General features: G+C 41.6%; 8 protein-coding genes across 8 annotated transcripts; 3 read left to right on the top strand and 5 right to left on the bottom strand.

Annotated features, from left to right (window-relative positions):
- Nucleotides 1-23: 23 nt before the first annotated feature.
- V2V93DRAFT_376648 (mitochondrial 54S ribosomal protein mL40) lies at nt 24-749 on the bottom strand. The gene is made up of 2 exons (XM_066911804.1): nt 513-749; nt 24-449 (listed from the first exon to the last, which is right to left on the bottom strand). The coding sequence occupies exons 1-2, from the start codon at nt 721-723 to the stop codon at nt 112-114; spliced, it is 549 nt and encodes a 182-aa protein (XP_066762977.1). The 5' UTR covers nt 724-749; the 3' UTR covers nt 24-111.
- Nucleotides 750-852: 103 nt separating this feature from the next.
- V2V93DRAFT_351713 (cytochrome P450) lies at nt 853-2,811 on the bottom strand (the record flags this gene model as incomplete). Its single annotated transcript, XM_066907988.1, has 3 exons — nt 853-1,571; nt 1,626-1,667; nt 1,740-2,811. The coding sequence occupies 3 exons, from the start codon at nt 2,809-2,811 to the stop codon at nt 958-960; spliced, it is 1,728 nt and encodes a 575-aa protein (XP_066762976.1). The 3' UTR covers nt 853-957.
- Nucleotides 2,812-3,381: 570 nt separating this feature from the next.
- On the top strand, nt 3,382-5,170 carry V2V93DRAFT_376644 (formyl transferase). The gene is made up of 4 exons (XM_066911803.1): nt 3,382-3,754; nt 3,808-3,878; nt 3,930-4,051; nt 4,117-5,170. Exons 1-4 carry the CDS (start codon nt 3,493-3,495, stop codon nt 4,910-4,912), a joined length of 1,251 nt encoding a protein of 416 aa, XP_066762975.1. The 5' UTR covers nt 3,382-3,492; the 3' UTR covers nt 4,913-5,170.
- On the bottom strand, nt 4,960-7,085 carry V2V93DRAFT_376640 (uncharacterized protein). The gene is made up of 5 exons (XM_066911802.1): nt 6,603-7,085; nt 6,469-6,551; nt 6,324-6,404; nt 6,123-6,265; nt 4,960-6,060 (listed from the first exon to the last, which is right to left on the bottom strand). Exons 1-5 carry the CDS (start codon nt 6,784-6,786, stop codon nt 5,031-5,033), a joined length of 1,521 nt encoding a protein of 506 aa, XP_066762974.1. The 5' UTR covers nt 6,787-7,085; the 3' UTR covers nt 4,960-5,030.
- On the top strand, nt 7,024-7,991 carry V2V93DRAFT_389093 (uncharacterized protein). Its single transcript, XM_066912348.1, has 3 exons — nt 7,024-7,412; nt 7,479-7,596; nt 7,654-7,991. Exons 1-3 carry the CDS (start codon nt 7,173-7,175, stop codon nt 7,674-7,676), a joined length of 381 nt encoding a protein of 126 aa, XP_066762973.1. The 5' UTR covers nt 7,024-7,172; the 3' UTR covers nt 7,677-7,991.
- Nucleotides 7,751-9,938, bottom strand: V2V93DRAFT_389092 (MFS quinate transporter QutD). Its single transcript, XM_066912347.1, has 2 exons — nt 9,335-9,938; nt 7,751-9,280 (listed from the first exon to the last, which is right to left on the bottom strand). Exons 1-2 carry the CDS (start codon nt 9,837-9,839, stop codon nt 8,070-8,072), a joined length of 1,716 nt encoding a protein of 571 aa, XP_066762972.1. The 5' UTR covers nt 9,840-9,938; the 3' UTR covers nt 7,751-8,069.
- Nucleotides 9,939-10,109: 171 nt separating this feature from the next.
- V2V93DRAFT_376631 (Alg9-like mannosyltransferase family-domain-containing protein) lies at nt 10,110-12,043 on the top strand. Its single transcript, XM_066911801.1, has 4 exons — nt 10,110-10,494; nt 10,555-10,811; nt 10,870-11,010; nt 11,066-12,043. Exons 1-4 carry the CDS (start codon nt 10,249-10,251, stop codon nt 11,943-11,945), a joined length of 1,524 nt encoding a protein of 507 aa, XP_066762971.1. The 5' UTR covers nt 10,110-10,248; the 3' UTR covers nt 11,946-12,043.
- Nucleotides 11,950-13,393, bottom strand: V2V93DRAFT_340707 (vacuolar protein sorting-associated protein 26-domain-containing protein). Its single transcript, XM_066907796.1, has 2 exons — nt 12,919-13,393; nt 11,950-12,861 (listed from the first exon to the last, which is right to left on the bottom strand). Exons 1-2 carry the CDS (start codon nt 13,133-13,135, stop codon nt 12,194-12,196), a joined length of 885 nt encoding a protein of 294 aa, XP_066762970.1. The 5' UTR covers nt 13,136-13,393; the 3' UTR covers nt 11,950-12,193.
- Nucleotides 13,394-13,395: the final 2 nt, after the last annotated feature.

Raw genomic sequence — 13,395 nt, 5'->3', positions numbered from 1 at the left:
TTTCATTAGTATTGCTACAGTGGTAAATTTTCAATTCCTTTCTATTAAAATATATTTACAAAAGACCTCCTTGTGCATTCCTTCGCTCTCGCCATTTTATTAGTACAACTCTCATTTTACCTGCGGCAGAGTTGCCTTCTTCCAGCTGCTATCCCATGAAACGTTTGGTGGAGTTTCCGTCGGTATTCTATACTCAGGAGGGAATCGCAGTGATTTGGGCTTGTCCATTGCCTGAGCAAATAATTCCGGACTGGCCTTTTCTAACTCATCGCATGCAACTTGGATTTTCTGGTACTGAGTCATAAGTTCAGTGTTTCTGCTCTCGCGTTCTTGGCGTTTAACAAGCTGCCAGGCGCGGTGGATAGTACGATGGCGAAGAAGGTCTTCGTAGGAGAGTTTGAGCCGGTACGGAGCTTTACGCACACGTCCTATTAAACTGAGCATATTCACTGTCAACATAAAAATTAGTACCGATCTCTTTTTAAATCTCCCAATTTTAACACGGAAATTACCCAATCGGATCTTCTGGGGCGAGGACCCGCCGGACTTTGTCCGCTTGCCACGGGTGACTTCAAGACTTCCATGAGTGAACTTGACGCCGGAGACCTCGAAGTTGTGTAATGGTTGGGGAATCCTGGATACAGCGGCAGACTGGAATGCTGTCCTAGAAATTATTGTCTGGGAGCGCCGCCAAAACATCGATGATAATTGATGTAAAGACATGCTTTCGCTGAGGTCTGTCTGAATATATTTATCTGCGAACATCGCAAGTTTCGGATCCACGTAAATTTTCTTGCCGCTAAATTTTATCACGTGATGTATGACTAAGATATTTACAGTAAGAGATTTTAAGTTGATTTATTCTATTTAATTCATTATCATTTAATATACCACCACACCTAATATTAGAAATAAATATCGTCTCAAAAATGCATACTCCCAACAAGAGGAAAACCCCTAGTCTGCAAATTTCACAATTACTTCTAGTGGATCGGCAAACTTTGTGGTAACAACACTTCGCATCTTCAGCTCTTTTCCAGGTTCTTTTGCTCTGAAAGAGAATTTACCAACCAAGGCAATAAGAAGACTTTTAAATTCTAGTTCCGCAAATTTGCGGCCTATACAAGATCGAGGGCCTTGCAAAAATGTGAGATTGACATAAGGATTTCGAGCTGCTGCGGGTAAATTGTCCCATCGCTCCGGCTTAAATTCGCCTGCATCCTCACCCCAGATTCGCGTGAGTCGATTCATAGCCGCAGGAATGATAAATATCAGTGAGCCTTTAACAATAGTTACATCGTCAATTTGGACAGTTGACTCAGCTTCACGGTTTGTGACTGACACGGGAGGAATGAAGCGCAGTACCTCATGCATGAAGTTGGTGAGATATTTTATCGATTCAATGGTTTCGTACGTGACATTCGCAAAGGGATCTGTAGTCAAAGCTGAGTACTCGGGAATAGCCTTTCTGATTTCTTCCCGCAATTTTACTTGCACCTCTGGATACTTGGTGAGCAGGTAAATAGCAATTGTTGTTGCACTTGACGTGGTCTCATGGCCAGCAGCAAGAACTGATTGCAAATATTAGTAAGTCACCAGGACATAGAAAGAATAAGCAAGCTTACAAGTCATCATATTGCTGATAATCTCCTTATCAGTCAGTCCTGCTTTACTATTCGAGTTTCCCTTCTTTGCAGGTATGGTCTTTTTCACGGCGGTCTTAATTTCAGGCTCTTTACCTTCTTCAATCATGAGATTTAATAAATCCCTATCTGTTTCACTGGCCTTCTGACCAAAAGTTGAAGCAATCTTTTGCTTCTGATGCTTCTCTTCGATTAAAGAATAGCAAAAGTCCTCGACAATCTTTCGTGATTTCGCGATTTCGCGGCTACGCTTTGTAGGAAAGGTACCAGGTCCAAAGACTTCGCCCAGTAGGAACTCTATTCTCATCCAGTTGTCAATATTTTCAGGTGCAGTGAATACTGTACGATAAGCTTGTACAAGTGGGTCGTCGCCATTCTCTAGAGCATTGAACTCTGTACCAAAACCTGCTTTGAAAATGATATCTAAAGTTGTTGCGTGGATTGGGTGGTCAACTCTGATCAGTGACTCGCCAGCTTCAAGAACCACTGGCGCTAAATCGTTCTCAGTCGCCGAATTTCCATCATTTGTAGTAGCCTCGTTAGAGCCTTTGGTATTATTGTCGATTTGCTTGGAAATGAAATTGGAAAGCAGAAATGACTTCTCCAAGAAAACAGGAATGAGACCTTTGACATGCCCAAAAGAAAATGCAGGATTCAAAAGTCTTCTCTGTCTAATGTGAGACTCCCCCTCTGCACCCAGCAACCCATCTCCTAAAATCAGTTCCAATCTCTGACGAGTTCTCAAAGGTTTGACAAAGCTGTATGAGTGTGTCATAAAGATGGACTGTAGTGCTGCGGGACTCACGGGAATAATTCGCTCCATACCAAAGAAGCCTCGATACCGAATCCATGAGGCATCAGGATGCTCTTCTATCCATTTCAAGTGAGCCATACCAGGCTGCTCCTTTTGAACTTCGCCAATGTTGCCCATAAACCAATGCCATTTGCCGGCTGGATGCGGAAATGATCGATAAGGAGAAAGAAAATTTGGGTAGATTATTATCCAGTATACCGCGCTACAAGTAGCAGGTAAGACAGAGAAAAGAGACCACAAAAGAAAGAAGTTCACCAGCGACAGGTCCTTGATACAGTACCGGCGAATAAGATAGACGAGCACGCCGGCGACGGACACCTTGAATTTCTTGGACGGTCTGAATTTGTACGCCATAATGCAGTTCAATGCCGTGGTACTGTCACTATGGCTTATGAGGTGTTAAATAGAGCTACACTATTAACTGTTTAATAATGGGCTGACGAGTGCGAGCGAGTGCTGACCGTCATAATCTATCTATTCTGCATCAGATAATACGGATTCTCGCTTTGATTCGCATAAGCGCCGCATGTAAACACGTTCCCAGTATTATGATTTGCCAGACTCGGGCCGCCAGTAACCTCCGATGATGACCAATGCGGCATGACGCGTCGCGTGTACGTCTTCCTGCGGAAAGAATAATTACGCTACGCGCCCAGTAGCTGTTATAACGGGATTGTGGAAAGTACCAGTGAGAGTGCCATTGGTAGTAGAAACTGCTGTCAGGGTTAGAGCAAGCCTCGGTAGCAGAAATTTGGTCCTTTTGAAATATTTATATATGCTTTGTATGTGTAGCAAAGCTCGAATAGACCTTAGCGTTACAGTAAATAGACTATTTTCCGTCTTATTATAATTTCTGTGAGATAAAACCACCCAAGAACGCATCTTCGTAGTAGTAATAGTCAATATTCATAGCCGCGACTGCTGCGGCAATTAACTCAAATCTCATTTATATTCCATAAATAAGGGTCACGAACATTTTAAACACAATACTTTCAACAATTCTATGCATGTTGTATCAAAAAGGGCCATAATATAATGACTTTAGCGCCAAAGTGGGAATCATTTAAACGCTATTTTGCAAAGATTCCGTATCTTCAAGCTTCAAGGCAATTCCAGCGTCAGTTCTCTTTCTCATCAACATATCGAAAACCTCTGAACATAATATTTTTCGGATCCGACGAATACAGTATAGCCAGCTTGAAGCGTCTCGAGAACTTAAAATCAAAAGAGCCTGGAATAATAAATAGGCTGGATGTTGCTACGAGAAAATGGAAGCAAGCGGGATCAATCAAAGAAGGTGAGATAACTTTGGTCTCTACTCTTTATTCGGTCGTTGACTTTGAGTTATAGTACCCATTGCAGAAGTAGCACGCTCATTAAATCTCGATCTTCATGTAGCCGAAACTCGGCACGATTTTAAGGTATCGGTGATATTTTTGTGTTTATCAGGTTATGTCTTAACGCAAGATTAGGATATATCTTCCAAACGCTATGATATTGCCGTGGCTGTTTCTTTTGGCAAACTCATTCCCGCTTCTTTTCTGAAATCCATGGCCTATGGCGGAGTGAATCTTCATCCTTCACTTCTTCCACGGTAAGAAAAAATCGTGATTCTAATTGATGCTGTTTCATAATAGAGCAAATCTAATGAGTATATAGGCATAGTGGTCCGGCGCCGATGCAGTGGACCATATGGGAGCGCGATCCTTTTACCGGTGTCACATTACAAACTCTTGATCTAGAGCATTTTGACAAAGGGCATATTTTGATGCAGTCCGAATTAATAAAACTAGAGCAGAATGAAAGTTTTGATTCCCTCTTAGTAAAGCTGGCGCCGATTGGCGCAGACTTATTAGCAAAAGCTATTACCAAAATCTCAAAAAGTGCAGATCTAATTGCTCAGTCTTCTGGAGCTAGTATATTAAATCCTGCAGAGTTTTTACTTCCTTTATTTGAGTCGACGTCCAAATCAGCATTCGAGCAACAATTTTCTCACGCACCAAAGGTCGATAATAAAAAACGACAGATCCGCTGGGATAATTCTCCATTAGTTGATATTGAGCGCCAAGCTAGAGCCTTCGGAACTCCTTTATGGACTAATATCGTATCTCGCCGAAAGCGGGATGGAGAATTGCTGACTAGACGGGTACATATTGACGGCATCCGCGATGTATCGACTGAAATAAAAGAACTACTGCCCAATCCACCCAAAGTAGTTGGCGAGTACGTAAAAGCTACAGAGAAATTACGAGCTTTTTTCCCAGGTATATTTGTACGAACATTCGACGGCCATGTCATTCATGCTTCTATGAAAAGTGAAACATACAACAAGACAGAGAGGAGAGACAGTCGAGTTTTCGACAACATATTCCATTTAGACCGAGAGAGAGCTGCACAGGCAGCTTCTCGACCTCCTAGACATTATCCGTCAAGGCCTCGATCTACGTCTTTATAAAGTCTGATTTAGGACTGGCTTTTAGATAGATATGTAGATATTATATCTGATGATGTATATATATTGAAGCAAGAATGAAGAAATAGCAGACAGAAAAATAAATAAATAATCAAGGCGATTACGCCCGATTAAAAGGAATACGTCGAAGATTTTGAATTCCGGTGATGGCAGAGTTAACAGATGGCAATCGTGAAACACCCCCACTTTGTATGCCGTGACTGGGAGGTTCACTGTGGGATGTTGTTTGTGAAGTATTGGTATACATTGACTCAATACTCGCACCCCCATTTATATCCAGAGTAGAATAGTCTGATGATATCCTTGGAGTACGAGTCATCTCTCTTCTGAGATTTAGTCCGCGAGACCGTTGACTATGGTCAAGACTTGTTGCTGGACGCTTGATTGCTTTGAAGTAAGGATTTTGATCACGAGAACTCGCAAAGTTTCGTCCATTTGGTGTCATCGTAGGCTTGATAATTTCCGGATAGGTTCCCGAGTGAGTAATCTGAGATCCATATGTGATCCTACTGCTATCATGTAATCTGTTAGACTCCTGGAAGGATGAGTTGCGAATTCGGGATGTAGATGTAGATGTAGAAGCAGGCCGGAAAAACGGAGATTGCACCCTGCTCGTTGATCCATTTTTTGGGGCGTTAGCAGCATACACAGGAGTCGGTCGCACAACATTCTCTCTTCCAAACATGGCTCTGGACGGGCTTCTAACAGTATTTGAAACATCGGGAGAATTGGCGCTTTGAAAAGATGGCATAGCCGGATGCAAATAAGCCTCAGGATTAGCTCTATTTCTCGCACTGTCATTTGTGTCTGTATGAAGCTTTGAGTTAGAGGAAGGTGAAACGGCTAGCACATTATATGGTTCTTGATGCCCAAATCTTTCAATATTTGGTATTGGTGAAGTGCGAGGATCGTGAATAGTTTGACTGACTCTCGATTGTTTTGGTTGAGAAGAGGACAAGTGACGTGGGGCGGTGCCAAAATTAGACATTTTATTTAAACGCGGCGAGATGGCAGATTGCTGCGAAGGAGTATGGCTGTCATTCAAATGTCGGGGAGAATCTTTGGAGCTTGTCAAACGATTGATATTCTTTCTCAACTCATTATTTTCAGATTCCAGTTGCAAAACTTTACTAGAAAATCTAAAGTCAGTCCCAGATGAATATCCAATTGTGATAATTAGAACGAAACAAACGATTCCAGGTAGGCACTCTTCTCAAGTGCGGGTATCATCTTTGCGATTGTGTCTTGCTGGTATTTGACTTTTTTGGCAAGTTCAGAAAGAGTTGAGGAATTTTGATAATGCCTGAGCAGATAGATAAGAGATCCATAATTGTACTGTACGCTAAAGTTAATTATGATGAGACGGAAGAGTGCTTAGATTTCACCTTGTGACCTTGATGGATTCAAAGGATCGAGATAACGCAAGAATAAAGTCGTCAAAGTGAATAGCTAATTCGGGTGGAAGATGAGTATTCTATGCATATATCATATATTAATTGGGCAGGCCAAGATCACAGTACAATACCACGGATACTTACCTTTTTATCAATACGGTATACCAAAACATTGGCGGCTTTGCAATGTGGACATGCGTGATTCAACGGCAAATTTTGGGTCGCAACTAGAAATAGTGAGATCAAAAATTCTAATTAATACCTCTTTATATATTTACCATTAGCAATATTGGAAACGTCTATATGTTCATCGCAAAACACATGTCCGCAATCAATTACATAGAAACAGCCGGAGTGGCTGGATAAGTTAACGAAACATCTCATGCAGTATATCAGAGGAGACGACAAATTTATCGGGACCCATCCGTTGTGAGGTGTAGAATAATCCGTATTCGCGGTCATGATAACTATTTGTCAGACTTATTTGATATCAGTATTGATTCCTGCTGAGTGAGAAGCATTCAGTTGTAAATGAAGCGATAATAAATAACACTGGCGATAAAGAGCATGAGACAGGCGCAGTACAATTTATCAGAAATAGTAGCTAGTAATTCAAAGAAAACAATTAATCAGACGATGCTGAATCAATCAAGCGGAACAAAATACACAAAGATGTTGTCCACCTAAAGCACAATATCGCATTTGTCAAAGACGCACTGATATTTTGTTGCTACACCAATTACCCTAATCCGAAGGCCAAAGTACAAGCGCATTGACTTCTGGTTTCTCTCTGGGTCGAATAAAAACATTGCTACAGTATCGTCGTATGCTCACATGTACCAGAAGCAATGCGTTTAGTTCAATTGCATAGCAGTACACTCTCGAAAGTCTATATCAGACCTGGGTACGCCCATTTTTTAATACCAACTTCTCTACGATCAGATGTACATCGGCAAGCTACACTTTCGTTTCGAAATCTCAAACTATACACCACAGAATCAACCTCAATAAAAGATGACGCCAGCCAAATACCAAAAGTTGCCTCCGGATCTGGATCTCACAAGCCTGAGAGACCAAGGTCGCCATTGGTATGTAGTCGCCAGCACTCCTATGTTATCAGAGATTAAGAGTAGCGACTAATTTAAACGTTCTAGGTCAGCTTCTACATATCGTTTTTCATTCCAATAGCAAAGGTCCTGGTTGTTGTCGGAGCAACTTTTTACTTTCTTTCATTTCTTAAATATACTTTGCAAAAATCAGAGGAAAAATCTAGTACGATAAATTTATTTTGAGCTCAATTAATGATGCGTTCCTAACACAATAATTTAGATGAAAACGACAGCAAGAATTGATTGAGGTTTTTATAAATGTCTTATGATCTGGGAAAATAGAACACGCAGGAGGAGTTTCGCATATTGTATTGTAGCTTGAATTTAACGCTAGGCTGCGGCGATGCACGAGCTTGGTGATAAGTAGCCATGCCAGAAGCCGTCGGTTCTACACACGCTGATGAACCAAGCTGTTCTCTTAACGCAAGCTGAAAATATTCTGCTCATTTACCATTGAACGATCCGAGTTTAAATAATCTAAGATAGTGTTAACGCCGATATACATCATCAACTAGTAGTAATTTATAAGCTGAATATATTTATTTCCTCCACATCGAAACAAAAAAAAAATACTGTGATATTCACGAAACTCCGGATGTATTTCGAAATGAATAATCTCCTCATAAATTCAGTATTTTACGAAGGAAACTCATCCCCAAGTTTTATTGCTCCGCCGAAATCGGTGTCAGACATTGATAGAACTACTCTCTGCTGAGCAATAATAGCTTCAGTTTCTTCGCGCATCTGTAATCCGTTCGTGGTTTCAAGCTCAAACATAATATCCATTTCTTCAAGCGACATGCCTTTAGTCTCAGGAACCCAAAGCCATGCAAATACAACACCGAATACCATATATATCCCAAACAAGAGAAAGGTGACATATTTGATATTTGCCATCATATAAGGCGTTGAGTATACGATCATAAACTGACCTAGCCATTGAGAACTAGTAGTCATCGATACGCACACTGATCTTATAGCAGCCGGAAAGACTTCCGCAGCAAAAATCCATGGTATACCACTCCAAGACAGAGTGAAGGTGACTGCAAAAAAGTAGACCATGAAAATCGCGCCATATGCCGAAAGATTTAGCTCAGCTACACCATTAAAGGAGCCTGAAAGCGCTCCGTAGAATCCAAGATAAAACATAGCGATCGCTGTACCTATACCTCCATAAATAAGAGAATTTCGTCTCCCGACACGTTCAATTACATAAAACGTAAAGAAAAAGGTGGTAAGGCACTTTATAATGCCGTAGACACCTGTAGCCAAGAGGCCAACGCTCGTACCAGAGAACCCGATTGATCGGAAAATGGTCGTGGAGTAGTAGTTCAAAGCATTGGTGCCCGATAAATTTTGTATTATCATCAAACTGCAGCCAATAATCAGCCGATTACGTTTGCCAGGCTGCACAATCATCCGGAACGTTTCACGAAGACCTCCATCTACTCCACTTTCGCTCTCATGTTCGAGCTGCTGAAGAACGGAATTAACTTCCCAGACCACATACTCATGCTCTGCAGGGAGATTTCGAATATAGCTTAGAACTTGACGAGCTTGTGAGGTCCTTCCGGCTCGAATTAGCCAACGCGGAGACTCTGGTTGGAAGAGCATGCAAAGGACCAATAATGAACCGGGCAGTAATTGTAAACCGACGGGTATACGCCATTGAGAATCTGACATTGGGCTTACATGCTCGTTTGTACCGTAGTTCACCCAGAATCCTACAACCATGAACGACTGCAGGATAATTTCGAATATACCAACGAGACGTCCCCTAATTGCTGGAGGGGCGCATTCAGATATATAAACAGGGATCACAAAAGATGAAGATCCTACGGCAAGACCTGCATTCCTGAGTTAATTATCGTTGTTGTCTATCTAGCAGAGCAAATGCTTACCCGTAAGAGCTCGCCCCAGATATATATAATGAAGATTTCCGCTCGAAATCAGCTGCAGAAACGCTCCACAGTCAAATAACAGACCAGCCAACATAAGAGTTTTTCGCCGACCATGAAATTCATTAAAGTAGTATACAAATATTGAGCCGAAGAAGCAGCCAACCTGGAATGTGCTGACGATCCTGGCTTCGATACCGGCTAAAGCATTACCGCTAACATCATCTAACCCAAAACGTCGAGAGAAGGACGGTAATGCTATTGTGCCTCCAATAAAAGCTGCATCATAACCAAACATAGCAGAACCCATTGATGCAGATAGTGCAAGTACATAGGGCCTCCAATTGTATACCTCTCTAGGAGCAGGATGAGCTGAGTTGTCATGAGGAGTACCTAGGAACCCCGCAGCTTCGCGTTCATATACCGAGCCGTTGTTCACAGTAGTCGAAGGAGAAAGGATTTCCTGGTCGATATCGTCCGTCTCAAAAAGACGAATTTCACCAGACATGTTGGCAAGCAAACGTCTGTTGTCGGAGGCAAGAAGAATTCTAGAGTGCGGTGACACTTCGTTAACGGAGCCTCTTTATCACCCCCACGACCCGAGGCGGGCGGGGATATGGGCGGATATCCAGATAAGAATTTATGGTTTCCAAATCTTACGCCAACTTACATAACATACCACGTAATACAATATATGGGATTATAAACATAACACCGACCCTAACCCTATGTCTTAGTCATGTGTAGCGAGTCTTCAATGGACTCATGAACAACGCTTGAACAACTGAAGTTTTGGTTGTGATCACATGGAAAATGTCTCAAGCGCTCTCTAAAGCTTTATTAGGTGTATGATACTTGAAAAGACTTATATTTGCTAGTTTGGTTTGCTGTACTTCTCCAGATCAGTAATACAAGTCATGTTTTCCCCCTTTCCTCTCTTCGGCACCATCCTGTCGTTCCGGATTTTGAACGCCTTGATCACTACAACATACTTTCAGCCTGACGAATTCTGGCAAAGTTTAGAACCTGCGCATTTGGCGGTATATCATTATGGCTATCTCACGTGGGAGTGGAGAAGCGCGTTGCGAAGTTTTGCTCATCCTCTGATATTCGCGGGTGTCTATTGGATATCTGAAGCGTTCAACTTGGGCGACGTTGGTGCTGTAAGTGCTCTATTATAGGTTTTGCAATCTCAATATTTCGACTGAGCTAATTGATAATAGATTTATGGTCCCAAAATACTACAAGCAATATTTGCAGCTCTGACAGACTATGCAACATACAAGCTAGCGAACAGATTATACGGGGTGCGTGTCGCACGCATTGCTCTGTTCTGCAGCATTTTGTCAGTTTTCAATTTTTTCGTGTCAATTAGGACTTTTTCAAATTCGCTAGAGACTACAGTTTGTGTATGTGCTTTAAACTTCTGGCCGCTCGAGAGAATTGCGCGGAATACTTCGATGAAACCCATCAACATGAAGTGCGTATTAAACTATTGCTTTGCATATTTTCGCAGCTGCTAATCGCTGCAATTATAGACATTATTATTTTTCGCTGATTCTGGCCGCCTTTGCCTGCATTCTTCGACCCACAAATGTATTATTATGGATATATCTTGGAGGGGCACTTATAATCCGAAACCCTTCTTTCCGTCTACTTTGCATCGCGGGTCTTGTTGGGTAAATATGCCATGTTCTCTCACTTTTTTGGTCATAGTTGCTGACGTATTGCTAGCACTTCTATCTTGGGTCTTAACGCAAAGATTGACGAGTACTTTTACGGTGCACCAGTCTTCCCACTTTGGAACTTTCTAAAGTTTAACGTAGCTGAATCTCTTTCTTCGTTCTATGGAGTCAACAGGAAGCTGTATTATCTGATTGAAGGATTACCTCAGTTGTTAATTCTTTTTCTCCCTGTTGGTTTGCATGGTTTATACCTGTGCCGATCAACACTACTAGCACAAATGTGCATTTTTGTGATTTTTGTGTATAGTCTTGTCGCTCATAAAGAGATGCGATTCATATTTCCCCTGCTGCCAGTTTTTCATATCTTTTCGGCTGTTTCTATCGATTCCATAGACTTTCCATCTCGACCGCGACTGAAAATGATTGCAATAACTTTGGTGGCAGTTATTCATATTCCATTCGCTATTTATGTGACAATGATCCATCAGCGAGGTGTCGTGGATGTTACACAGTATTTGAGAGAGAACCCGTCGGTCACCAGTGTACGATTCTTGATGCCATGCCATTCAACACCGTGGATGAGTCACATCCGTCGCCGCGATATAGACGCCTCGTTTCTTACATGCGAGCCCCCCCGCGGAAATGTCAATATCTCATTGTACAAAGATGAATCTGATATATTTTACGAGGATCCCGTAAAATTTATCAAAACAAAATTTCCTCCCATCTCACAGATTGATGTTAAAGCTAAAGGTTTATATCCCATGTCTTGGCCAAGTCACTTGATTTTTTTCGGTGCATTGCAGGAGCAGATAGATGAAGCATTGGAAGGGTCTGAAGCGTACTTGGAGTGTGCACGATTTTTTAACAGTCATTTTCATGAAGACTGGCGGCGTCGGGGAGATGTGGTTGTATATTGCAGGTCTTAATTTTCTAGCATTTGTTAATTGCATACTATAAAAGCTCGTTTTACAGCACTACTTGCAACTTTAAATACTTAACATTTAATTGAGACCTTTTAGCATTTGAATTCGACGAGATACTTATTATATACTGACTCAGCACAAAGATAAAACCAAAATTACGACAAAATTACAGCAAAATTCCTCCTATCCACACACCCAATATTATCTCAAAACGCAGACCAACTTACTTCTAAAAAAACTTATCGATACAACTAAGGTTGCCTATATAAAATGATCTCGCTCTGCTTAAAATATCTGCGAGAGTCCTCATCAATAAGAACTAGCGACAAGAAAGTGCGAGTAGAGAACTTTTTGTTGACATCACGGTATGTTGGCGTTAAGTCAAAGCCTCCCAAAAACAGTCTGATTGGAATAGTCTCGCCACGAACAGGTGCTCCATCCATGATTTCAAATCTAACCAGCGTTTCACTCTCGTTGTACTGGTTTGGCGGTGCACCTGTTGTCTCGCGTCGGATAATTGACAATTCCATGTGCTTGATTTTAAGGCGGACTAGCAAGAAGTAAATTCTTCCAACTATGACATCTTTTAAATGGTAGCGGGATTTGGAGTATTCAAACTCAATATGTAAGCAATCTTCAATACCGACATCCATCTTGATAGTGCTGACAGTGTCGGGAGGAATGTTGTAAGAGTGAACCCATAAGTCCTTCTCACGAATAACATCAGCCATTCTGCGACCAACTGTTACACGAACAAAATAGCGCAAGCGAACATTGACACCATTGTAACTCTCGAACTGTTTTTCGACGTTACGGAATTCAAATTGGTAGGTCTCTGGATGCTGTAATTCACCAGGAGCGGCGAGTTCTTGTCCCAGAGTTAGAAAGTCGTAGGTATTTGCTTTGTCCGAAAACATTTCTGAAATTTATTTAGCATTCCTCAATCCTAACGTGAAATGAACAAGAGCTGACTCACCGATAGTGCCGATAAACTGGACTTTAATCCCAATGTGTTCAAGTCTGCGACCATCCTTGGGCCGTATAACTACGGAACCTTTTACCGTCTCACCGTCGATGAATAACGGCATTTTTTCTTTCCGTCGCTTATCTAGACGCACGTCGACATGTTTCCGCTTGTCCTCGCCATCAAGACGGATTTCGATGTCAAGTGGAGACTTGAAAAATAGAGCCATTTTGAAAAACAGATAAAGGCTATCTTTTTACCAAGACAGTCTAAACGAGAAATTGATTAAATGGTTTTTCTTGTAAGAAGAGAGAATCACCACTTGATAGACTAGATACAGGTTTTGAACCAGAAAGAATCTATTACAGAGATGCTTGTGTGCGAGAGGGGCTTGGGCAACTTGGGATTTAGGGCCAAAGCTTAAAGTGCGATAACAACTTGGAAGTCGGACAATTAGAATTAGTACTCTTTTGTTTCTGGACTTACATA

The sequence above is a fragment of the Kockiozyma suomiensis genome (assembly GCF_038497685.1).
Source record: "Kockiozyma suomiensis strain NRRL Y-17356 unplaced genomic scaffold V2V93scaffold_21, whole genome shotgun sequence".
Taxonomy (NCBI): Eukaryota; Fungi; Ascomycota; class Lipomycetes; order Lipomycetales; family Lipomycetaceae; genus Kockiozyma; species Kockiozyma suomiensis.
Note: the sequence above shows the minus strand (reverse complement) of the source record. Positions and strands in the feature narration are given on the sequence as shown.